Source organism: Drosophila montana, unplaced genomic scaffold, assembly GCF_035044405.1.
Source record: "Drosophila montana isolate Dmon_TW-CO22-7 unplaced genomic scaffold, ASM3504440v1 contig_3200_1, whole genome shotgun sequence".
Taxonomy (NCBI): domain Eukaryota; kingdom Metazoa; phylum Arthropoda; class Insecta; order Diptera; family Drosophilidae; genus Drosophila; species Drosophila montana.
Window position 1 is genome coordinate 656,994 of NW_026998080.1, and position 27,419 is coordinate 684,412.

Below are 27,419 nucleotides of genomic sequence, written 5' to 3' on the forward strand. Positions count from 1 at the left end.
TTTCCTTCTTGTTGTATATACAGTACAGGCAACATACATGGGTACTTTGCCAGTTTTGTTTTTACAGGAAGTTTCGTAAGACCACCGAGCGTCTCTATATATATGTATTTAGTTGTCGAGATGCATAAACAAAGAATTGCAACGCAAAGCAGACGATGTGAACAGCTCTCGCTCGTTTTCCCAAATTTCACCACACTTTTTGGGCGATCATGCAGCGGTCCGTTTGGCGCTCTATCGCTCATTCCGAAAGCTATGGCAAAAAGCTAAATTGCCCGAAATATAAGATCCCTAAAGCTTGACTAGGCCTCTTGATTGGCATAGAATGTTCACCAAAAGACTTTCAGTTGCGAGCGGACCTCTGCACGGAGTGGAACAAAATTGAAAAACTAAAAAGAGTACAGTCCGCGGAAAACATTCAATAAATAGAAATATATATGCATATATACATATGTATATATATATTTATATATAATCTAATTTTCTCATATATAACCTATATATATTTTTGCCTGTATATATATGCGCGCAAAGTATATGTATTAGTGTACGCGAAAGAAATACGATTTTCAACTAAAAATAGTGCCTTAATTTTCAAATTTTCAAAAAAAAATCAAATTATAATTTCTAAATAACGACAACGCCAATAAACGACGAATATTTGCTAACTTTTCAATCCAATCAATAAATATTAATAATAATAATATCATTTTAAACACACACACACGCACGCATGTTTGAGTTAACAGTTTAAAGATAATTGTAAAATACAACAAAAATTAATCGCAACGGCCAAGCCAAAGTAATTTGATTAGAACGTATTGAAGGAAATCGAAAGATGACTTTCACGCGATTAAAAACTCTGACATTGCTCGTGTGTACGTTACTGGCACTGAGTTTTCCCGGATATGTGAATTGCGCTAACAAGAAAGGATCGCAGCCAGCGGCGGCGCCGCTCGAGCCAGAGGCCGTCATCGAGGAGGTCAATGCCAAGCAGTTGGAGAAGCTCTTGGCCGACAAGGATTACGTTGCCGTTTTCTGGTGTAAGTACACACACACACACACACACACACAAATACCTTTTGTAGTTGTGTAGTAATGGGCGAGGAGATTTGAGATCCGGGCGCTGCGATAGCATTCGATTTAATCTTCTTGAACGCACGATGGCCGTGCGACTCGAAATAGTAACAGAAGCCATATTATATAAATTTTCTCTAGTGAAAATTCTAAAAATTCGCATACAAGTGAAAATATGTGAAAAATTTCGTTGTACGAAATGTCTTGAGATTTTCATTCGGTTTAGTTTTTTTTTTTCCTTTTCCTTTTCTTCTTTTTTTTTTTTTTTTTTTATTTTGTTGCTAGTAGTCTCTGTTCGGTTTTTTTTTTCGCTTTTTTTTCTTGTTTCTATTTTTCCCCCTAGTGGTATCTTTGCGTTCTGTTTATGAGCAGAGCAATCGCTTTGGCTGTGAGAAATTGCCGTCTCCGTGCGTCGTTGTTGTTCTTCTTATTTTAGTGCTTTCTGCAATATATGTATCTCTCTGTGTGTCGCCAGAGTAGTTTTTCTTGCTGCTGCTCAAACAGTTTTGGCAGTCAAGGGATGCCATGAAAATATTGGCCAGTAAATAAGCTAGCCAATGCCAAGACCCCTCCAGCTATGTAGATCGTTTCTTATATTAAAAAATGCCCTCAATTTAATGCATTGCAAAGTTTACTTTCTGCATGGATAAAGCATTTCTTGCCAATGAAATTTTTATTGAATAATTTGTTAGCTTATAAAAATATAAAAATTGAGCGCTAAATTCGCATAAACAAATCGCCGCATGCTTATAATTTATCAGCTTAAAAATAGCTGCCATAAACATGTTAAATACGTTTTCCAAACGTTTAATCACCTTCAGACTGTGGATATTGTTACGCTCAAGGGAAAATTTTCATATATCCCACATATTTATATGTATTTATAATGGAAAGAACAAAATTTATATATCATATATGTATATGTCGCAAGTTAATTAAAAATCAACTTGAAATTATTTTACATTTATCTAAATGCATTAGTTAATGTACGAAAATAAATTTTTCTATAGCATTGATTGTGAATTTTCCAAAATGTTTCGCTTGTTGACACTGAAATTTTGAATGCAACAATAATTCAATGATTTATGCAGCTAAATCAAGTAAAAGTAGAAAGTATATAAATTTTGGGTGAAGAAACGCCTACGCAAATGGCAGCTCATTGAAATTGGCAATGCAATTGGCCATAAAAATTTGCAGTCAACAAAATTTGTTTATTATTTCAAGTAAATGCTATTAATGTTATTGCAATGCGTTGTGAAAATATTGCTAACAGATAATGTATATATTTATATATCTATGCAAGGAAAAACAACAACAAATTAAATCAATTTAAGACAAATCAAATATTGCGTATACGTAATATGGGCGCAGCATCTGTTCCATGTATTTGACGCGCATAAAAAACCATAAAATCGAGCAACAGACTGGCGGACGCTGTTTTTCTATTCGCAAACACATCTAAGCTAAACAAATGAAGTTCAAGTATTTATGCAAATTTATACATTTGACTAGCGTAAACCGCTTTTAACTGCCGCAAATCGGAAAATAAAATTTACTTTTAAATAGGGAAAAACCAACCAAAAATATAATATAATAATTTTGTGAATAGATGCACTGTTGCACATCTTATAAATTGTATAATATAGGGGCGTGCAACCACCCAAAACCGATGCCGCCAACACACACACACACACACACGCACACGTGGACATGGCTTGTTGTGTGGTGCAATTCATTTCCCTAATAGTGGCTGCATCAATTTTTATGAATTAATTTAGCGAAATGCGGTTGGCAGTTGTGCACACACATTAATAGCTAACCATATATATAACATATGCACCATATATACCATATATATGTATATATAAATATCCGCCATGTAAGCCACATACAATATAGTAGAAAGCAATGCAGAATCTCTGCTGCTGCTGTCATTTCATTCACTAGCCTGGGCCGTTGGGTGCCCAGAATGCCATTTGCGGTTCTTGCTCTCTACTATATACGATGATTAGTAGCGGGGAATCAGAGGAGGGGGGGGACGGGCAGGGAGGGGCAGTTGCATTACCGATGATGCATCCTGTAGCGCAATGAATAATCGCCGCGGCATTTGGCGTCACACGCGACAGTTGCCAGCCGTCAATTCATGTTGGTATCTTTATAAGATTTCTGCAAAAAAAATCGTTGACAAAAATAATCGCATTGTGTATTATGATCAAAAATTGTTTAATTGCTTACAGATGCGCGTAGCTGTGTTACCTGTGATAAGGTTTTAGCGGAGCTCGAAAAAATCGACGATGACACCGATTCATTTGGTGTGGACTTTGTGAAAATTAACGACAAACGACTAGCCAAACAATATGGCATCAAGACCTTTCCGGCGCTCACCTATTTCAGGTAAACAAATGCAACAACAACAACAACAAACAAAAACAACTTCAAGCGAATGAATCGATATCCAAAATATTAGGGAAAAGGAGCCCATCATCTATGATGGCGATCTAATGGACGAGGAGGGCGTGCTCGATTTTCTCACCTCGCTGGAGGCCATGGATCTGCCCGATCGCATCGAGGAGGTTAACGCCAAGATATTGCTTAAGATTATCGAGGATACCGATTTTGTTGCCGTCCTATTCTGTGAGTACAAATTGTTCTCTGTTCTATAACTCTCTTTACTCTCTCTCGCTCTTCTATCTTAATTATTATTATCTATGATTTTATTTACACTAATTGGTGGAATATTTCAAAGCAGTTGCAGTTTTTAGCGTTAAAAGAAAATTTCATTAATTTGAATTCAAGAACAAAACCAGTTAAGCTCTCTTGTGACTAAAATTCATACAACTTAGGTACAAAACTTGAATACAATTTTACCTAGCTATGTACATATATATATATATATATAAAAATATAGTATCATATATCTGTTTAGATATCTATTAACTAAACTGTACTATCTTGTTACTAACCCAAGTACGGCGGCATATTAACTCTATATAAGATTATATATCATCTGCCTCTATATACATAACGGCTGGGCGATTATCGACAATCTATAATCGTTGCCCCCGACATTTCTAAGCATATATTTACATAAGCCAATATATATGTATGCGTTGTATCTATTCAAACGACAACAGGTCCTGATCATGAAACATGCCCACCCAGGGTAATGGGTAAGTTTGTGCATATGCTAATAATGGGTTGTCCTTGACTTGACTTGTGAGTCCCTATCCAAATTGTCCAGTTAAATCAATTAAAAAACAATTTAACTCGATTAAACAACTTGCCCAATTCATCGTAATTTTCCTCTAAAACGATTCTCTTCCCACCAACAGTATACTACACATACATATGCACAAAAGCCTCACCAACGCCCCTGTATCAACTTGTGTAAATATTTATAACATTTTCGTCCTGTATATATGTGTACATATACCTATAACTGTTGCCCGCCTCTGAAAGCCTGTTTAACCTAAATGTTATACTCACAATGTCCTCGGAGCGAAATGAGCAGGGCTCGGGAATTTCTGAAAATAATTGTATGGAATCAGCCAGCTTTGGGTCGATTATAGCTTTATATTACAATAATTATATTCAAGAAGTATATATTTTATGTTATTCTTAAAAGATTACGACATTTTTCGTTTACTTTACTCAAGACTTTCCAATTCTGAGTGTTGTTTATATATGTTGTGTATGCATATTATATATAAATGCTTAGTATATATATAAATGCTTAGTATATATAAGTATATATTAAGAGATATATTTTTTCTTATATTATAAATAGGAATATATTATTTTTAAGCAGCCTTGTGGGCCCAAGATGTTTAGGGGTTAAGGCGCAAAAGTCTTGCTAAATGAACAGTCTCATGAAATTTCAAGTTTGAGCTCCGGAATAATAGAAAACTCAACAATATAACAACAATATAAAACTGTACGCTATAATTTAACTAAGTTTTTTAAAATAGTGATTAAGATTGTCACTTTTCAGATATGGAAAACTTAGGTTTCTCTGCTTTAGAGATTAGATTTGGTTTACATTGCTTGCCATTTGGTTCTAAAAACAATGGATATATTTATTGTAAACTGATCTATCTTTATTATTTATTGATTATATATACTAGACGTATTTTGCTTGCCATTTGGTTTTTATAAAATTAATCTGAAATTTTATAGATAGTATTGCAATTCTAATATGCAGAAGTATTAGTTAAAGAAAAAGAACTAATAAAATGTGTTCAATTAAATTTGTATTGATCTTCTTACTGCTAACTGATCTATCTTTATTATTTTTTGATGCTATATACTTGACGTATATTCCATGCCATTTGGTTCTTATAAAATGGGACTAAATATACATATATATATAGAATAGATAGTATCACATTTCCCACAGACAGCTGTATTAGCAAAAGGGTTACATTTGCATTGATCAAATTATTGCTAACTGATCTATGTTCATTATTTTTTGATTCTATATACAACAAGCATATTAATTATATAGACATGCGATAGATAATGACAATGTAACTGGCAAACAAATTGGCAAAACGCGCTATCGCCGCGCACAGACAAAAAGAAAGAAAGAAAAAAAGCCAAATATTACGTATACGTATAAAAATAAGACTCCAACAACAAGAAGAACTAGAAGAAGAAGAAGAAGCAGCAGCAGCGTTTGCACATGCATGTCTGGGCTCAGCGCCAGACCATGTTTGCGGCCCGGCGGGGCCGCAGCCAGCCCTAACTCGAGTGTTTTATAGAAAACACATCAAATGAAATGGCAGCAAACACAGCGAGATAAATCAAAAAATATCTAAAACAAACGCATGTCCGTCAAGCTGTCCAGCATTCTATCAAGAATAAATAATATTTGTGATATAATTGTTGTGGATATCAGAAGAGATCAGTTACTTATATAGACATGCTCGCATATAGCTGGAAATAAATTGGCCGCGGTTGATGGAACAAAGGAAATGAACAATTTCATACAAAACATAAACGTATTAGCTTTTTAAAGTGTGGGTGGGGCTGAGGGGGGGGGGGGCGGCGGCGCAGCAAGGGCGGCAGCAACAACAAAGTGTAGCCGTTTTATTTATTTGTTTTTGTTCCTTTTTTTTGCGCTGGTTTTTTTTTTTTTGGTTTTTTTGTGGTTTTTTTTTTGTATTTTTCAACACATCAGAAGCCACCTACAATTTTTGGTCTATAAATAGAAACTCAAGCAGTTGGTTGGCCAACAAAATGATTTTTCGCTGCTGTTATTTTTGCTCAATTTTCAAACAACTAACTGTATACGCGCGTGCATATATAGCCGCGCACACACGCACGCACATATATGCGTGCGTGTGTGTGTGCGCGCGCTTGTCTGTATGTGCACATCAATAGTACAAGTATTTTTATAAAGCGCAGACAGCGCACAAAGGTCTTCGCATAGATGATCAGCATGTAGGTGAGACAAGAACAACATATTTTTTTTCTGCCTTCTTCTGTTCTGCATCCATTGTTCTGCCTTTTGTCGAAAATTTCTAAGCGCATCGACAAACGCACATGAGTTTGGCTCTTGCTTTTTTTTTTCACAGTTGATATCTATTTTAATACCCTGTAAGCAAAATTTACACAAGCATTAAATGTACATTTTTTTATTTAGTTTTAATTTTATATATTTATTTTGTTATGGAGTTGTATTTAAAAAAATATATGTGTATTTAGTATCCATTTTATTTGTAATATATAACAAAATAGATTTTTAAATTATTGTTATTATTATTATTAGTATTATTGGATTTTGACACTCTGAAATTAAATTCATAATTTTTTTGATTCAAAAATGAAAAAACCCTGAGTAAATAGCTTGTTCGCATAATACAAAATAATATGAATTTTATGGCAATAAATCCATGAGCTAAAAGGCTTTTCGAATATAAAATCGTTTTAGTTACTATCTAATTGATTTTTTGCACAAGTGAATACAACTCAAATAAAGTAAAATAAAGTCCGAACAAAGTAATAAAAATATAAATAAAAATAAAGGCATTATTTTTTATTAATTTAATTAAGCTTAATTGACTTTCTTTCACACAAGACTTCGGATGAAAAACTGCTTAAAAGCACAAAAAAGTGCTAACGGGGCAATAATTAGATATATTCAAGCATGTTACAATTAGGATAAATAAGTAAATTTATCACAATTTAAGCAATAGCAAGGTTTTTTTTTAAATATATTTAAATTTAAGCACTCATGAACATTTTCATAGAGATAAACAAAGCAACTCAAGCAAAGCTTGTTAAACCGTTGTATGCCTGTTGCAGGGTATCTTAAAATACACTGCATTTGTTGTGTAGTTTTTTTTTTTGTAATCTTTTTTCCTACAACTGCAGACAGACAGCAGTTTTAATTGCTTTTGCATACAGCAATACATCAAGATGCTGGCACACACGAGCCGGCATGGATGTCATTATGGGCAGCTCTTTAGTTGCAGCCAAATGCAAATTTACATAATAAATATATATATATATATATATATATATATATATATATATTTAGTTTTATATAGTGCAAATGTGTGCGCCAGCCGACTGACTTGCACTATTTTTAGTATTTGCCCAAGTCTGCGGTAAATTCATTAATGCATTTTGCATACTAAATGCAAAAGTTTACCGAGAAACCTGTCAAAACTATAAACATAAACATGTTTAGTCACTGGCGCTGCACAGTAATATATGCATAAATTGTCTGTCTGTGTGTGTCTATATATGTGTGTGATTGTGTGGGTGTATGGCTGTGTGTGTGTGTGTGTCTGTGGCCTTGCCACCTTGGCGACACCCACTCACCCGGTTAAAATAGCTGTTCCATAGGAAAATATTTACATATTGCCTGAAATTATTGTTCAGAATTTTCAGCTAGAGGTCATGATTTTAATAAAATTTTTTTTGGTATTAACTTATAACAATTAAAAAGAAATTATGGAAAACAAAACAAGGTTGAAACAGAGAAAATTAAAATAGGCAAAACATTTTATATCAAACTTAAATTTGAAGAAATGATGTCAGCTTAAATATAATAAATAATTTAAAAAAATATAGATTACTTAACAATAAACAAGTTTACGAATGTCATAAAATATAAATAAATACAAGTATTTAAAATAAACTAAATTGTATGCAAGCAAAAGCTGTCGGAAACTTTCAAGACACTTGTAAAATAAATATTTGAAATTGTGTTATAGAATATTACGTATACGCAGCGACAGCCAAAAGGAAAGCTTGCTAAAGATAAACTCACAGCAAAATTGATAAATGTCGCCAGCGAAATAGAAATAAGAGCGAGCTTTTTTTATAGTTAGTTAGGAGAGGACCTAAAGAGAGAATCTTTATTTATTTTGCTGTTGGATGTGCCCTTTTAAATTGTAAGCAATCTGTTCTGGTTCGATTGTTGCGCAGCATTCATTTCCGTTTGCATTTTGCAACAGGTTGTATACGAAAGATACAAATTATTTTTCCTTCTTTGTGATTTTGTAAACAAACGATTTGATTCGATTGGATAATGCGATTTTCAATACCATTGCTGGCAGCCAAATGGTCCAATACGATTCCCAATTGCTCTGAGCTCACGCTATTCCAATTCTATTCTCGTCTTGCATGCACCTTAACGTGAAATCTATTTTGTACTCAATTAACCTTAACCTTACAGTTGCACACGAGAATGATGCGATAATTACGATACTTATATACCAAAAAAAAACAAATAAAAAAGAAAAGCGCAGCGTGTTAAATCCCCCCCAAAAAAAAAAACAGCCCCCAACCAAAGCAATTTCAGCACGACCTTGCCAAAGAACACTAAAAAAATATATATGTACCATTAATTGTGCTACAATCCAAAAACCAAAAACAAAAAAAAAACCAAGTCTAATGTCAACCTTTGAAGGAAGTTGATTTGCAGTAAATTATATCTAATCTTTGCACATCGTTCATCAGATAAACAGCAATGCCGCAAATGCGCCAAGGCCTTGCAAGAATTGGAGAATATCGACGATGAGGCCGATCAACTGGGCATCGGTTTTGTGAAAATACACGACGAAGCATTGGCCGATGAATACAACCTGGGCAATCTGCCGGCATTGGTCTACTATCGCCATCAGACTCCGATCATCTATGAAGGTACAGCATGCCAAAATCCCTAAAACGTAGCCGTTGCTCTTCACACACTCCTCACGCACGAAACACATTTAAAAATTCACACAAAAAAGAAATACACTTTATTATCGAATCGTGTCTGTGCCGCAGGTGAGCTGCAGCGCGAGGAGGATGTCTTGGAGTGGTTGGTGCAAAATAAATCGACCGGCGATGAGGACGATGTTATCGAGGATGTCACCACCAAGACGTTATCGACGCTCATAAGCAATATCGATAATTTGGTTGTGCTGTTCTGTATGTATATTAGAATCGATAATTATCGATAGCACAAAATTCCCATCTCCAATCATCTCAACAGATGATCATGGCAATGATGATTCGATGACCGTATTGGAAGAGCTAGAACAAATCGACGATGACTGCGATAAGCATGGCATACAATTTGTGAAAATCGACGATGCCAAGGCGGCAGCCGATTACGGAATCGATTCGGTACGGCCCATCAAAAAAAAAATAAAATAAAATCAAATACAATAATGATATGTCATGCGACATTTGTAGATTCCGGCAATTGTATACTTTGAAAAAGAAATTCCAAACGTTTACGATGGCGATCTCATGGATGAGGAACAGATACTGAAATGGTTGTTGGGACAGTTGGAACGTGATGAAATCGAGGATGTCACCGATGAAATGCTCGATACAATGATTAAAGAAGGACGCGTCATTGCAGTGCTGTTCTGTAAATATGAAAAAAATATATACCACAAGACTAGGCGCATTTTGCTCATCTGTTGTTTTGCAGACGACAACAACGACAAGAAATCCCAAAAGGTGCTCGAAGAACTTGAGAACATTGACGACGAATGCGACGCATTGGGCATTACTTTCGTGAAAATCGACAATCCCGAGGAGGCCGTTGAATATGGCATCAATAAAGTTCCTAAACTGATATACTTTGAAAAAGGCATTCCAACTATATACGAAGGCAATCTGGAGGATGAGGAGAAGCTATTAAAATGGCTCGAAGAACAAACTAGTTCCGATCAAATTGAAGACATTACCGATGAAATGTTGGATTTGATCATTGAGAAAATGCCCCACGTTGCTGTGCTCTTCTGTAAGTGATTTCTGGGCCACAAAACCCAAAACTCCCTCCCAAAAAACAAAAAAAAAAACAAACTCGTTTGGACATATCCAACTCAACTGTAGATAATGTATAGATCGTCTATATATGCCTATATAAATATTATATGTTGTATTTGTAATACCGGGGTGTGTCTGAGTGTCTGGCATTTAATCGTAACAAAACAAAAAGCTGCTCGATGTGCTTATAAATTAATTAATTTTAAAAGCGCTTTGACTAATCCATAAAACTAAAACGGACAAACTTAATTGATTTCAGGATCAAACACAATGTTGGGTAGTTATATATATGTAATATCTAAATCGTTTGGTAGTATGAAGCCAGTTGCAAGTTGAGAGCTTTTCAGTAGTCAGGGTCTTAAAAGCTTTAGAAGGCCTGTATTGCGTTTTTCCTTTTTCAATCGATAACACTAGAGACCCAGAATAATCGATAACAATCTTTCACAGATGACAAAGATCAAAAGAAATCACAGAAAGTTCTCGCAGAACTGGAAAACATTGACGATGAGTGCGATCAGAACGATATCGCTTTCGTGAAAATCGACGACGATAAAGAAGCCAAAGAATGGGGTATCGATGAGATACCCTCGATTGTGCTCTTCGAACGTGGTATTCCGCACATCTACGAGGGTGATCTAATGAAAGAAGATGAGCTGCTTGGCTGGCTGGTGCATCAGAAGCGTTATTCCGAAATTCCCGAGGTTACCGACGAAATGAAGGACAAATTGGTCGAGAATACCGAGCACTTGGCAGTCATATTCTGTAAGCCAACAAAATACTTATCGATAACATATCTCTAAACGTTTAGCCTCTTTCCAGATGACAAGGAAGACAAGCAGGACATGCGCATCCTGAACGAACTGGAGAACATTGACGATGAACTCGAAAAGGAGGGCATTGTCATTGTGCGCATCGATAATGCCGCCGAGGCCAAGGAATACGGTCTCGATCATTTGCCCGCGCTGATTTACTTTGAGAACAAGATACCCGCTCTGTACGAGGGTGATCTGATGAACGAGGACGAGGTCCTTGAGTGGCTGGTGGTGCAGAAGAAAACGGCGACCATCGAAGAGGTCACCGATGAGATTCTCGTCAATCTGATCAATGAGCATGAATATGTTGTTGTATTCTTTACGGGTCCCTGCGAACCGGGCGAGTCCTGCGACCATACACTGAACGCATTGGAAAGCATCGACGATGAGCTAGACGAGGCCGGCATTATATTTGTTACCACTGAGGATACCGGCGTCGCCAAGAAATACAATGTCAAATCTTATCCACGATTGGTGTTCTTCAGAAATCGTGATCCATTGCACTTTACGGGCGATCTGGATGACGAGGACGAGGTCTTGGCTTGGATCACCGATGACGAAACCCTCGAGATTCCCGGAAAAATCGAGGAGGTCAATGTGAAAATGTTGGATAAAATTTTGGCAGAAAACGATCATGTTGTCGTGTTCTTCTGTAAGTACTTAAAATCGTATTAAAAATTATTATATTCAAGTTTATTTTCGCAAACAGACGCCGAGGGCGATAAGAAGGCACAGAAGATCCTCAACGAATTGGAGAACATCGATGACGAATGCGAGGAAAAAGACATCGACTTTGTAAAGACATCCGATGACGATATTGATAAGGAATACGATTTGCCCGGTTTGCCGGCGCTTGCATTTTATAGACATAAGTTTAGAACAATTTACACCGGTAAGTCAACAATAATATTATGTGAGATAGTGAAATAAACATAATGGGACATCTTTTCAAAGGTGATCTGATGAAGGAAGAGGAAATTCTGGAATGGGTTATCGATTTGCATGAGTCGACTGCCGATGTTATCGAATCGGTCGATCGCAAAACGCTGCAAGTGTTGATCAACGACGTGGAACATCTCGCTGTTTTCTTCTGTGCGTTCGAATAACGACAATATTGTAAGCAAATCGAGTTTAACAATGCCTTTTTCATTCCATCCACAGACGACGATGAGTGTGAGACGTGCCCCGGCATCTTGGAAGAATTGGAGAATATCGATGACGATACCGATAAACATGGCATACAGTTTGTCAAATCGAATGATGTTAAGCTGGCCCATGAAATTGGCATTTTCGCATTCCCAGCCTTAGTCTACTACGAGACAGGCGTTCCGATCATGTATGATGGTAAGCTGACCTGATCTCTAAAGCCTTAAATCATATAATTGTTACTAATTGCTATTTAATATTCTTAAAGGTAATCTCAAAAATGAAAATCGTGTGCTGCAGTGGTTAATCAATCAAAAGAGTAAGCGTTCTTGTTTCAAATGTTTACTCTGCTTTCTAACTCACGCTCATAAGCCAAACATTCAATATCAAATCAGTTGAGCCCACAATATCTTGGCCAAAATAAAAAAAAAAAACCAAAAAAATAAAATAGAGATTGCATATCAAATCCAAGCAAGTCGGATATATCCAAATATCATTCTACCCGTTTATAGCCATTTGTAAAATGACAAAACGTAATGAATACTTTCGATATATATATGATATATAATAGGCAACGATGACGATGGAAGTGATGAGAAAATTGTTAAATTGAGCTATCCAAAAGAAAGTGATGCGGATAAAAGAGAAAAACTAAAACGTCTGCAACAAACGATACGAAAAGAACGATTACGAAAACATTCGCGCGATGACGATAATAATGGCGATGACGATGACGATAAAAATAAGGACGACAATGACGACGACGACGACGACGATGACGATGACGATAAAGACGACGATAATAATGATAACGAAAAAGATGATGACAATGACGATGAAGATGACGATGAGAATGGAGACGATGAAAACGGAGACGATGATGAAGACGAGGACGAGGACGATGACGAGGACGATGACGATAACGACAATGAAAATGATGATGATAACGATGATGAAAATGACGAAGATAACGATAATGACAATGACGAGGACGAGGACGACGATGAAAATGATGAAGACGATGATGAAGATGAGGATGGAAACGATGACGAAGACGACGACGACGAGAACGACAACGATAAAGATAATGACGATGACGAAGACGAAGACGATGAAGACAACGACGACGAAGACGAAGAGGACGAGGATGAAAACGATGATGAAGAAGACGACGAGGACATAAAAGACGACAAAGATGATGACGATGAAGACGATGACGAAAATGACAAAGATAACGACAATGATGACGACGATGACGATAACGACGACGATGACGATGACGATGACGATAATGATAACGATGACGACGAAGAAGAAGATATCAGCAAGCAAATATATAAGCACAGAGCTAAAGGCAGAACGATACATCGGCTTTCTGATCTATGCTCGGGTGATCTTATAGATGAAATAGGTAATACGTGAATGTGAGTTGCCATTGCCGCACTAACTGAAGTTGTTTATTGTTGTGACCTACTCCCCGACCCGCCGAACACCAAAAAAAAAGCTATTTTATAAATATATATATGTATATATATATATAAACAACTCAGTCCATACAAAATAACTCACACTACAGTATTTTAATTGTCTATCTACAGACTTGGGTAAAAGGAATTCTAAAAATGCATTTCACAAAGGTAACAAAAGCAATTTATCGCGATATATCTAAATGTGTTGCGCATAGCTTTTGTGCTAAAGTAATTCATCTACACCCACAAAATAGAAAGAAAAAATAAATAAATTGGAGATACACACGCACACACACACACACACAGATACACACACTAAAAGTCACGTCAATGTTTGCCCTCGTGAATGTATTAAGACCTATCCAATGCTTCGATTTAACCGTTTGAAGAACCCAATCCTATAACTTCTCTAAAAAAAAAAAGTGAACAAATTTGGTAAAAAAAAACAAAATAATAAAAAAATGCAAAAATCATAGCTGACACAATGTTTGAAAATATATCAACAAAAAAAATCAATTATATTTTTTATATTATGAAAAGTTCTTTTATTTAATTATATAAAAAAAATATTATGAACAAGAAATTGTTAATAACTTGATTATTTCGATTATTGATATAATTATTGTTCTTTTAATACTTAAGCAAACGTTTTTATTTGTTAATTTATAATTAATATCGAACCCGCTCTGCTAAATAATGATATATACAACCAAAACCAAAGGCGTCTTTGTGCAACGTGATAAAGTAAAAACCAAATATATAAATATGAAAAATATATGAAAAGAAAAATAAGCACAACGATCGAAACATTGAAATCTAGTACAAAAACTGAATTAGGACTTAATACCTGTACAGTCAGCATCAAAAGCATTTTGTCAGTTATTAGTTGAATAGCAAAATTAATGTGAAAAAACGATTTGAGAAAAATTTTGTTCATTCATAAAGCACGCTTTTTTTACTCTAGAAAGAAATCAATCTATCAAACTATCTATGAAGAAAATATTATGAAAATCGTACTAACTGCTCTTTGTGGTAATTTCGAAGGTGTTGAAACAAATAAAAGCAACTTTTACGACTTTTATTTCGTTATTTCTCGCCTACTCTTTTATGCACTTTTGTTTACTTTTTGATTATCTCGTAATAAATTTTCTTGTTAGTGATTTCTTTAAATTAAAAAAAAAAAAACCAAAAACAAAATAAAAAAAAAAACAAAAAATAAAAAACAAAATTAAGAACTAAAACAATCTGACAAAATGTTTTTGTTTGTTTGCTCACACAGATGACGAATGTTTCTATGTTGGATTGGGTCACGACGGCCATTCAGCTAAGCGCGGCAACAGTTATGTGCCCAACGATTACAAACCATTCCAATGCTGTCCAACCAAATTGGAGAAGTCAACCAAAGTTCCTAAAATGACGGCCCAACGCATCGGACACAGCGATGGTGAATCGAGCAAGCGTCAGGGCGGCAACTTTAAATTTGCCTCCGCATCGAGCACTCCAATTAAACCCACAGCCAAGCCCGTTGCCCAAAAGAAGCAGTCCAAGCGCGATGATGATGATGACGACGACGACGACGATGATGATGATGATGTGCCCCTGGTGAAGGTGTCGTATGCGAACAAGCGTTCCGGCCAAGCGTCCAAGAAACCCCTGACCAAACTGCAGCAGCAGGAGGAGGATGAGTCCATTGAGCTGGAGAAGACCAAAAAATCGTCCAAGAAGTCGGGCAATAAGCTGAACGTTAAAACCGGTACGTCGCGTTCCACCCCAAGATATTAAAAACTAAAAGTACCCAAACATAAATCATAGTTTTTTTTTAAATTATATTTTGTCAAAATTGTAAGACACAAACCATATACTATACAGATTGTTCAGTTTTTAATCACAAGTATTTGTTGTTGTGCACACACCACCCAGCACCCACCCACCCACACACACACACACACACTCTCAAAAAAACAGACATATCTGGTTGTAATTTGATTTGTATATTTCTCTCTCTTTTTTCTCTTTTTTTTTTTTTGTGTCTTGCAGGCATTAATTTTTTCCAAAATCGACTAAAAAATTTGTATGACCTCATTTTTCAGGATATCTCTCTGTGGGAGTAAGGCAACAATTTTAAACTGAATGTTAAATATATAGAAAACAAAAGCAATTCGAATGATTGTATGATTCAGTGATATGCAATAATTAAAGTAGCACGTATACGCACTGTTGTCATGTTGCCAAAAAGCAAATGCAATTAAGTTAATCAAATACCAAGAACAAGAACAAGATCAACAACAACAGCAACAAAGCAAAGCACGCATAAATCTAAGATCTAAGAACTCTCTGCTGTAAAAAACCTTGAACAACGGGTTACTATCTATAATTAATTATCATTAATTATATACTTTAATAAACTGTAATGTGTGATTTTGTTTGTGATTGTCATTATCATAATTTGTAAGTGCAACATGCATCCGAAAAGACAACAACAACAGCAACAACAACTTAACTCAGCAGGTTGTGTAATTAATACTAAAAAACAAAAACAAAAACAAAGCCTTAAGCTACACTGCCCAACAGAAATGAGTTTATTTTTTTGTCGGCCAAATGCGTTACTTTAATATTAAATATTACTCAAACGACAACCGATCAAATGAAAATGTTTAAAACGAATTTCTTGGAAAAACCCAAACCAAAAGCAAAACTTTTGGAAAGAAAAACGAACTGTTACTCTTTGTTCCACACGTAACTGCAGCGGTTAGGGCAGGTTATATGCCAACTGGCCAGCCTTATTGTTAATTAACAATAACAACTAACGTTGGCTACGCAACTCAAAACTACAATTAACTAATTCACTTAACGTAACTTTTGGTACTTTTGCACTTTTGACAATTTTCCTGTCGAGGCTGCCTGTCTGTAAAACTGAAACTCAAACCACAACTAAAAACTAAATTTGTTGCATTTTGTCAATGGATTTCAATTGCGCCAACAAAACTTTGTTCAAATTTAAAGCAATTACTGCAACAACAAAACTTACTATTAACACACGCACACACACACACACACGCACACACTCGAATATATGACCAACTTTTCAGAATTTCAGGTATATATTTAGCTAAAAAATAAAATAAAAACGATTCGTAATTAACAATACATAAAAAACCAACACAAAAAATTGTCAATAACTGAGCATAAACTTTTTGATACTACTTACTACTTTTATTTTGTTACAATATACAATTTACATTTATGTATGTAGCTAGTATAAACACAAAACAAATAAATATTTTTTAAACAATTTTACAATGAGAGAGAAGCGCAAACTACAATACAACTAAACTATTTACATAGCTAACCGTAAAGAGCCAAGCATATATATTTCATATATCTCATAACTAAACTTATATTCTTTGTTGTTGTCGCAATTAAAACAAAAGCAAGCAAGCGCAATATCTAAAATATAAAAAATATAAAAAAATACTCGCTTATATTCATCATACAGTTCGTATACTTAATATTATGAGTGGCTGTCAAATCTTTCGCTAGATTTGCAACACTGGCCTCGCAAAATGCTCGCCATATTGTTTTTTTTCTCTCGTCTCTTCTCTCTTTTCTGAGCGCCCGTTCGGCTCGGCTTGGCTCGACTCGGCTCGGCTCACTGTTAGCGATTTGTTATCGATATTTGCAAAATATCGAATTCTAATTTTATTTTCCTTAGCTTATCTTGTAAGCCTTTTGTCACTGAGAGTCACATTTCTTTTGTAAGAATTTTTAAAATATTTGTTGTTGAACAGCAGCTGTAAAGATTAAAAAAAAAAATACAAAATGAAGCAAAATAAAAGAAAAACTCAAGCAAAATGTATTTTGTTAAAGTTTTTATTAACTCTTTTTAAATGAACTATTTATACATATGTAATTAATTAATGGATTAAACAAGAACATTTTTTGTAAAACTGTAAAGCGAAAAGCAAAAAAAATTGTAAATTTCACACGAAGAAACAAAGTCAAAATTAGGTTCTTTTTTTATATACTTAAGCGTTCGCACAAATACAAAAAAAAAAAAAAAAAAAAAAAGATTATTATGTTGTTGTTTTTTGTTGAAAGCATTAAAAATGATTTCATTACACGCAAGCGGTTCTTATTCTCAGCTATATAAACAAATTTGTCGCAATTTATGTATAACCATAAAAGATTTTTGCATTATTTTCGAACACATTTTTGAAAACAATTTCGTCACATTGTCAGCCAAATGTTTGCAACTAATTAACGCGGTCTCCAGAGTCCCAAAAAAATATTGGCGCAATGCCCAATGTTATTGGGGCAAAGCCAAAAGGGGCAACAAAAAAAGCATATATACATATATATTTAAAATGAGAACAAAAGTTATAAATTTTGTTTATAAAATGAAAAGAAAAACAACTCTTGATTGATTGACCAAACTGCAGCCAACAGGTATGTTCACAACTGGAACCAAAATAAAAAGAAAACCCTTTTTAAATGAAATGACATTAACTTCATTAAATTTGATATGCAGGTAATTTGGAGAGTAACCAGGAGGTCTTCAATTGGATACTGGAGCAGAAGGCCGATCAGAGCATCGAGCTTATTAATCGAGAACAACTAATTGAATATATAGGCACCAAAGACTTTTTAGCGGTTGTCTTCTGTAAGTATGCGCCACATTAAGGTATTCTAAGCATAAAGATCTAAAAACCGAAAATAAATCAAATACATATATAAATATGTATGTACTTATGAAAGTATGAATTTGCGCGCCCACTAAAAACTGTAACTGCCCAACAAAATGCAAAAGAAAACTGTTTTCATTTAAATTTATCAACAAAGTGTATTTGGATTTGAATTATTTTCAGACAAAGAGGATGATCCGGACTCTCCGCGTGTGCTGCGACACATTGAGCTGATCGACGATGAGGCTCTTGAATATGGCATTTATATAGTCAAAATGCATGACAAGCTGATGGCCAAGAAATATGGCTTTCGAAATCCGCCCGGCCTGACCTATTTCCGCAAAGGCAAATACATCAACTACGATGGCGACATCGACGACGAGGAGGAGGTGCTCGACTGGCTAACAAGTCCGGCCAATATGGAAATGACCGATCACATTGAGCAGGTCAATCGCAAGATGTTCGAGAAAATACGCAAGAATTCCGACTATGTGGCGGTCATATTCTGTAAGTACTCGAATAAATGTGAAAGTAGAGTATATCCCAATTCGTATTGTCGCAAACAGACAGCGAGGAGTGCAAGCAGTGTCCACGCGTCCTGGCTGAGGTGGAGCACATCGATGATGATGCGGACAAGGCGGGCATTGATTTTGTCAAGATCGACGACAAGCAAATGGCCAAGGAATACGGCGTCTTCGCGCTGCCCGCTATCGTCTTCTTTAAGCCCACATCCAAGGAGCCAGTTATATACGCCGGTTAATATTCGAACCACATTTATTAGACCAGTTTCGGCATTTATTTGGCGTTCTGCTCTCAGGTGATCTTTATGAAGAAGAACAGATCCTATCTTGGTTGCTTACGCAAAAGGATCCAAGTGGAGATGTTATTGAAGATCTCGAAGGCGAACGACTCGTTCAGTTAATCGAAGAGTCTGGCTCCATAGCTGTATACTTCTGTAAGTTCAAAATAACCAAAACGTGCGATATATTTAACAAATAATATGATACAAAAAAAAAAGAGTTAAATTTGTTAAGTTTATCCAGCTGCAATCGGTTTGGTGACATAAACTTATATTGAGTACAAATTGTTAATCTATAGCATACTTTGCGGCGCCTAAATGTTGTGTCTGTCTCTCATTGCCAAACCTCTTGTTACATTTTTGATAGTGTATTCAAGTGCTCGATATAATTTATGCTCACTCTTTTGCGCAAACAGTTTGCAGTCAATCATTTCGTATAAGCAGGTCTTTCAATCATAACATTTTAACTATAATTTAAACTTAAGCTATATTTTTATCTGCGCTCAAATGTATCTAACCAACAAGACTTTTTACCACATTTATATTTCTATTTAAAAAAATATTTAAACCAAAAAAAAAAAACGCCACAAAATGCACAAAAATAATAACGTAGGGAACAAGACCAAGTGCGATATTTGCAATTCGAAAGCAATGCGCAAGGCGCGCCTGAAAAAGGAGCGCGAACAGCATCAACAGGATGGCGGCGGCGCCAGTGCAGCGGCCGCCTTTGGCAGCGATCCTGAGGCAGGTGGTGGTGGCGGTGGTTCTGCTGCTGCTGCTGCTGCTGCTGCTTCTGCTGGTGGCGAGGGTGCCGAGGGCGCCGAGGGTGGCGAGGGTGGAGCAACGGATGCCAACGCTTCAGCTGGCAAACAAGAAGATGGTAGCGCAAATACGTGACAAATTTAATAACACAAATGGAATGAGTCCAAGAATGTTTAACCACACACACACACGCACACACACCCACACCCACACACGCACACACGTATATATATGTACATACACCTTTGAGAATGTCTTACCCGATATTTTGCTGTAGCGCACCTGAAAAACAACTTCAGTACCCACTCCAAGCACACCGAACTTGCCAATACACTCTCTCTCTCTCGCTCTTTCTTTCTCTTTATATATATATCTCTATATATATGTCTGTTGTGCTGTAGCTGTACCACCTTCTATGTTTTATGTATACTTTGCTGCTTTTCTCTCTAAACACAAGTTTTCCACTTCTGTTTTCCCATTTTGTGCTTAGTTTATGTGTAGTGCTTGCTCGTAGTATGTTTTATTGCCACACCCCACGCCCGCCCGCCTTTGTCTAGTGTGCACTCTTTGTTATAATATGCATATATTCCCGTTTTCCACAATCAATCAAAAAACTCTCTCAGATGCCGATGGCTGTGAGCAGTGCACCAAAGTCCTAGAGGAACTGGAGAATATTGACGACGACTGCGATAAACATGGCATCACATTTGTCAAAACACGTGACTTCTCTGTGGCCGATGGTTACGGTGTCCACGAGTATCCGGCTCTGGTCTACTTTGAAGGCGGCATACCCAACGTTTTTGAAGGTAAGATATATCAAGCAAGTAAAAGTGCCCGTTTGCTCGACAGAAAGATACCCAGTTACCCGGCAAGGCCGGGGTATACCTGCTATTATCCTATAAAGCCAACGGTCAAAATTTCCCATTCCCATAACTCGGTCAAATTTCATCAGATTTTCACGAAGTTAGTCTTCTTGTTCATGGTTTTCCCTCTAGATTAATCTTGCATTCATATCTGAATACATATTTTTTAGTCGAATTTCATGTCAAAATCTTACCCAAAGTTTCGTACATGGACATGGGTCAAAATTTCCTAGTCCCACAACTCGGTTAAATCTGATCCGATTTTTACCATGTTTGGCTTTTTGTTCATGGTTTTCCCTCTAAATTAATCTGGCATTCATATCTGAATACATATTTTTAAGTCGAATTTCATGTCAACATCTAACCCCAAGATTCGTATATAGACTTGGGTCAAAGTTTTATATTCCCATAACTCGGTCAAATCTCATCAGATTTTCGCGAGGTTTGGCTTTTTGTTCATGGTTTTCCCTCTAGATTAATCTGGCATTCAAATCTTAATACATGTTTTTAGTCGAATTTCATGTCAAATCTTACCCCAAGATTCGTATATAGACTTGGGTCAAAGTTTTATATTCCCATAGCTCGGTCAAACCAAATCCGATTTTTACGAAGTTTGACTTTTTGTTCATGGTTTTCCCTCTTGATTAATCTGGCATTCAAATCTGAATACATATTTTTTAGTCGAATTTCATGTCAAAATCTTACCCCAAGATTCGTATATAGACATGTTTCCTATTCCCATAACTCGGTTAAATCTGAGCCGATTTTTACCATGTTTGGCTTTTTGTTCATGGTTTTCCCTCTAAATTAATCTGGCATTCATATCTGAATACATATTTTTTAGTCGAATTTCATGTCAAATCTTACCCCAAGATTCGTATATAGACTTGGGTCAAAGTTTTATATTCCCATAGCTCGGTCAAATCGGATCCGATTTTTACGAAGTTTGGCTTTTTGTTCATGGCTTTCCCTCTAGATTAATCTTGCATTCAAATCTGAATACATATTTTTTAGTCGAATTTCATGTCAAAATCTTACCCCAAGATTCGTATAAAGACTTTGGTCAAAGTTTTATATTCCCATAACTCGGTCAAATCTCATCAGATTTTCGCGAGGTTTGGCTTTTTGTTCATGGGTTTCCCTCTAGATTAATCTGGCATTCAAATCTGAATACATATTTTTTAGTCGAATTTCATGTCAAAATCTTACCCCAAGATTCGTATATAGACATGCGTCAAAGTTTTATATTCCCATAACTCGGTTAAATCTGAGCCGATTTTTACCATGTTTGGCTTTTTGTTCATGATTTTCCCTCTAGATTAATCTGGCATTCAAATCTGAATACATATTTTTAGTCGAATTTCATGTCAAATCTTACCCCAAGATTCGTATATAGACTTGGGTCAAAGTTTTATATTCCCATAGCTCGGTCAAACCGGATCCGATTTTTACGAAGTTTGGCTTTTTGTTCATGGTTTTCCCTCTAGATTAATCTGGCATTCAAATCTGAATACATATTTTTTAGTCGAATTTCATGTCAAAATCTTACCCCAAGATTCGTATATAGACTTGGGTCAAAATGTTATATTCCCATAACTCGGTCAAATCTCATCCTATTTTTACGAAGTTTGGTATTTTGTTCATGGTTTTCCCTCTAGATTAATCTGGCATTCATATCTGAATATATATTTTTTATTCAAAATTCATGTCCAAATCTTACCCCAAGATTCGTATGTAGACATTTCCTATTCCCATAACTCGGTCAAATCTGATCTAATTTTTAAGAAGTTTGGCTTATGGTCTAGCCTCTAAGTCAATTTGGCATCTAAATCTGGCAACACTTTTATTGGTCAAAATTCATGTTAAAATAACCTCAAATATCCTATATAGACATTGGTCAAAATTTCCTACCTCCATAACTCGGTCAAAACACAACCGATTTTGATAAGGTTTTGGCTCTTTTTTCATAGTTTGGCCTGTAGATTTTTTGGCAAAATTTCACACAGTTTGACATATTCCCAAAACCTTCTATCGCATAAAATCTAATATTTCTACTGCCAGGTGAGCTCAGCGAGGAGGAGGAAGTACTGCAGTGGCTAATCACACAAAAAACGGAGGATCGCATTGAGCTAATCACACGTCAGATGCTGGAAACCATGGTCGAGGAAACCCAATATCTGGCCGTCTACTTCTGTAAGTTGTACAAAATCAGATTAAACAAAAGAAAAAGAACGAGAAATCAACTTTTCATAATGTCACACAATATCAATTATATACCTTGGCAACTCCAACACCACCGCACCGCACCACACAAAACTCAATCTCTCTGCACCACAACACCAACCACAAACAATCCGAAAATACAAAAAAAAAAAAATATATACAAAAACTAAAAATCGATATCCCAAAATCCGTAACGCCTCAGTGCCGACTGAGCGCAAGGGCAAGCCACCCGCTTACTGTCGAAGTTTCTGCTCACCCTCTAGTCTTAAAGAAAGCAACCTGACCTCCAACGCCAAACACTCATCCAGCCAATTCGTACAAAGCTACATTTCACGTAAAAGAAAACGTATCCAAAAACAAGGTATTCCGTATTCCTTCCACCTACAAATCGCAACAGCCAACAAAATAAATATCAATCGCATGTTTTTCGAGCTCCTAACAAAGATAAACATTTCTGCCTAAAAAAAAAAGAAAAACAACAAATACTGTTCTCTTGTACAGCTCTTATACAACTCTTAAACATCTCTTAAGCAACTCTTATAAAGCTCTTATACAACTCATAAGCAACTCTTATAAAGCTCTTATACAACTCTTAAACAACTCTTATACCACTCTTATACTAAACACTTTTTAACATTTAAACGTATTACCGACCAAACTAAATGCCCCGCCCACTTGATCCGGCTTAAACTGTTGTCCAAAATGTTGCGAATTTGTTGTAACAAATCAAAATATTAATTAAAAAATATTAAAAAAGAATTTAGTTTGGGCGCGAATACCTTTTGTTTTGGCGTTTTCTTCCTATCCACTAGCTGCGTCGCCTCTATATATAACTTTTCTAACTTATCTGCTACGCAGTCTACGCTTCACATTCTTATAAAATACATACCATAAATTTATTAGCTAAAATATATTCTAATGATATATTACTTTGCTTATGGCCAGACAAAATCAATTGCAATATCTGTGATCAGATATTGGAGGGTCTGGAGCTGATTGACGATGAATGCGATGTCTTTGGCATACACATGGTCAAAATACAAGATCCTCAATTGGCGAAACGTTATTCCATCAAGACCTTCCCGGCCTTGGTCTACTTCCGGTAGGTTTTTGTGTGTGATTGTTGGAGAGTATAAGAGTCATTCTTGGATTATGTAACCTACACAGCAATGGCAATCCCCTGCTCTTTGAGGGTGATCTACAGAACGAGCAGTCCGTCCTGGAATGGTTGATAGACGATGACAATCGGGAGCTGGCTGATGAGATTGAGGAGGTCAATGAACGCATGTTGGATCGCCTCATGGCCGAGTCCACTTTGCTGGTCGTGTTCTTCTGTAAGCAGACAGTCGTACTGTACACTACTTTTTGGGATACTAAAACATTTTATTCTAGATGACGATGATTGTGCCGAGTGCGAGGAGATACTTGAGGATCTCGAGGAAATTGACGGCGAGGCTGACATGTTTGGCATTGATTTTGTTAAAATTGCCAGCGTGGAAGCGGCCAAAAAGTATGATGTTGTCAATATACCCTCGCTGGTGTATTTCCGGTAAGTTGAATGCTAATAAACCATATTTTTAATGATAGCAAGAGAAAATGTGTTGTAGAAGATATTTATAATAATATTTTCTAAAATTCGATTCGATATTCGATTTCAAATAGCTTTAAAATAATTAATTCTTTATCAATAATTAAGTTCTCTATATCATATAAAAATAGCTTAGAATATAAATACAAATATTTAATAGAAATATTAAATTTTTATTTACGAAAATCACAATTACAAAATCTATGGTAGTTAAGTTATACAATTTTTTGAAAATCAGTTTTTACACTTTCGTACAAAACGGACGTTTCGAGCAGACCTTCATATGGCAGCTATATGATTCCGTTGTCAGATTCAAAATCGGGTGGGATATATTGATCATATTCAAGTTAAAAACTGGTTAAGAATTGTTGAGCTTCAAAAAAATATCTAGTTTTCTTTATAACATTTGGTTTATTTCCACCGCAATATGATTTTATTGTAATCTATTAAATTTTTTTTTTTTTGTTAATCTCTAGAAAACAAGTGCCTGTTCTTTATGATGGCGACATGCATCAGCATGACAAGGTTATTACCTGGCTAACATCACAGGATGTATTCGAAATTAAAAACGAAATCGAAGAGGTCAATCGCAAAATGCTTGACAAGCTGCTCGAGGAAAACGAATTCATATCCGTGTTCTTTTGTAAGTAAAAAGTCTAAAGATATAGATATATATATATATATATAATTTGCTTAAATTCACAATTATATATGTTTAAACTCTGGCAGATGAGCACAATCAGCCGGATAGCATTGCGTCGTTGGAGAAACTGGAGAATATTGACAGCGAAACGGATAATCTGGATATAACATTTGTCAAAATGGCCGATTCGCGTTATGCCAAAAAATGGGGCGTTACCAAGCTGCCAGCCATGGTCTATTTCCGGCGCCGTTTTCCCAGCATATACAGAGGCAGGTTTTCATTAGTATCTGTTAGCTTAATATAAAATATATAATGTGTATCTGTACTCAATGCACAGGCGATTTGCTCTCGGAGGATGAGGTGCTCGAATGGCTGCGCAAGAATCGCTTCCGCCAGCCGGAACTGAACATATTCATGTACGCCCTGATAGCCCTGGCGCTGGCGTTCGTCATCTATACCGCCTTCTTGCTGCAGTGCTTCAAGCCCGCCCCGCCGCCCCCCGTACAGCATCCGAAGCAGTCGTGATGTGTGGCCTAACTCGTGGGTCAACTGTGGATGCTGTTGGCAAAATTTGTTGAAGAACATACGATATTGCAACTACAACAAGGGCGTGCCTGCGTGTAGAGAACGAGGAAGGAGAAGTGAGGGGGAGAGTTAAGGGGGAGAGTGAGAGTGAGAGGAAGAGAGCAAATGAAAAACCTAAATAGAAAAACAAAGCGAAACACACAAGACACAACACACACACACACAACACACACACGCACAACACACCCAATCATCATCATGAAGCATTACATTAAATAACGAACTATCATCATGGAATCGTCTAAATTAGACGACTTTAAGAAATGACTTTATAACGACAGTGCCGAATATGCTGCCCCCAAGTATTGTGCGACAGACAGAGACAGAGAAAGAGAGAGAGAGAAAGAGCGAGAAAGAGAGTCCCTGGTGACAGAGCACTGCAAATATTACATACTATATCATTATAATGATAATAATGACAACAACTACAACAACAACAAAAACAAATCCGTTGATTTTTACAAAATATTTATATATATTTTCCGGCTGCTTCCATATATCAATATTTCATATCTTTCACTTCACAATTATGTACTTAAACATTTAAATAAATAAAACAATCAATAATTAAAGCAACACTCAAGTCATAGTAATTACTTTTAAAATTATATTTAAATACAATTACAAATAAAATTATATAATATAAATGCAAAACGTAAATAAAAACTACAGTAAACTATTACGGATAAATAAAAAGAAACAATAATTTAAATTCGTGAACAAATATATACATTTATTTTTATTTATTTTACTCAAGTGTGCAAGTGCCTGAGCTCCTTTTACTTTCGTCGAAAGTTATCAGTCTGACATTTTAGGAGGTAAACAAGTGGCTTTACGGCTTTTAGCCTGGCAACAGAGGCGAAGTGAAATTTCAGCGTGACAGCCTTGAATCATCGGATGATATTTTTAAATACACTCATGATGTGATAAATAATTAGCTCATGTTGTTATTGGCATTGTAATCTATGTGATATCAATTTTAGCAGGGAGATATCAGTTCTGAGCTATCTATGCGCAGGCCTTTTTATTCCCGCAATTTGAAGTTATCAGTCTGAATTTTCAACAGCCCAGCAAATTGCTCGGTTGTTTACCACGTGAAAGTTACGAAGACCCCGACTACTTATCTCTGGTGAAATTTCAGGTTGGCAGCCCTAAGACAAAGTTATTATTAGCTCGGTACAGTGAAACTACACTAAAACAAATTGCCATATAAGAAATTGTTAAAATGAATAAAAAATATTTCAACAATTTGCAAACTATTAGGTTTTGATAGATAGATTTTGATATAGAATAAAACAAAATTCTTTTTCAGTTGTGCTTTTAACAAACTAAGCCCCATCTTAAAAAAGATTTAAATAATGGAAAGGTCACCAAAACTAGCATTAGATATTTTTTCAAGCGAGCTTAAAATATTAACAAAAAAATATGTTGCATGTTGTAAATTATTGTTTTCTTTTAGTATTTTTATGTATCCTAAAAAAAATAAATTAATATCTG

The 27,419-nt window shown here is 35.8% G+C and overlaps 1 protein-coding gene across 17 annotated transcripts; it reads left to right on the forward strand.

The window, feature by feature from the left end:
• Positions 1-344: 344 nt before the first annotated feature.
• Positions 345-26,068, forward strand: hlk (hulk). 17 transcript variants are annotated; one of them, XM_064686368.1, is made up of 27 exons: positions 350-1,040; positions 3,312-3,468; positions 3,542-3,708; positions 4,209-4,244; positions 9,046-9,228; positions 9,355-9,498; positions 9,563-9,696; positions 9,766-9,946; positions 10,010-10,324; positions 10,798-11,112; positions 11,170-11,814; positions 11,872-12,054; positions 12,117-12,254; positions 12,324-12,506; positions 18,306-18,437; positions 18,643-18,966; positions 19,026-19,214; positions 19,277-19,414; positions 19,872-20,138; positions 20,644-20,826; positions 22,945-23,076; positions 24,052-24,208; positions 24,274-24,440; positions 24,499-24,655; positions 25,171-25,337; positions 25,424-25,606; positions 25,675-26,068. In XM_064686368.1, the coding sequence occupies exons 1-27, from the start codon at positions 836-838 to the stop codon at positions 25,860-25,862; spliced, it is 5,370 nt and encodes a 1,789-aa protein (XP_064542438.1). In that variant the 5' UTR covers positions 350-835; the 3' UTR covers positions 25,863-26,068. The 17 variants fall into 17 exon arrangements, with proteins under 17 accessions (XP_064542452.1, XP_064542444.1, XP_064542455.1 ...); XM_064686369.1 differs by lacking the exon at positions 4,209-4,244; XM_064686370.1 differs by lacking the exon at positions 19,872-20,138 and having other exon boundaries at positions 351-1,040.
• Positions 26,069-27,419: the final 1,351 nt, after the last annotated feature.

What these genes read in the sequence shown, in the direction of transcription:
- hlk (XM_064686368.1), top strand. Translation starts at nt 836, where the DNA reads ATGACTTTCACGCGATTAAAAACTCTGACATTGCTCGTGTGTACGTTA. An exon ending in TAATTTGGTTGTGCTGTTCT is followed by an intron (nt 9,499 to 9,562) that starts GTATGTATATTA and finishes TCATCTCAACAG; the next exon opens with ATGATCATGGCAATGATGAT. An exon ending in CCGATTACGGAATCGATTCG is followed by an intron (nt 9,697 to 9,765) that starts GTACGGCCCATC and finishes CGACATTTGTAG; the next exon opens with ATTCCGGCAATTGTATACTT.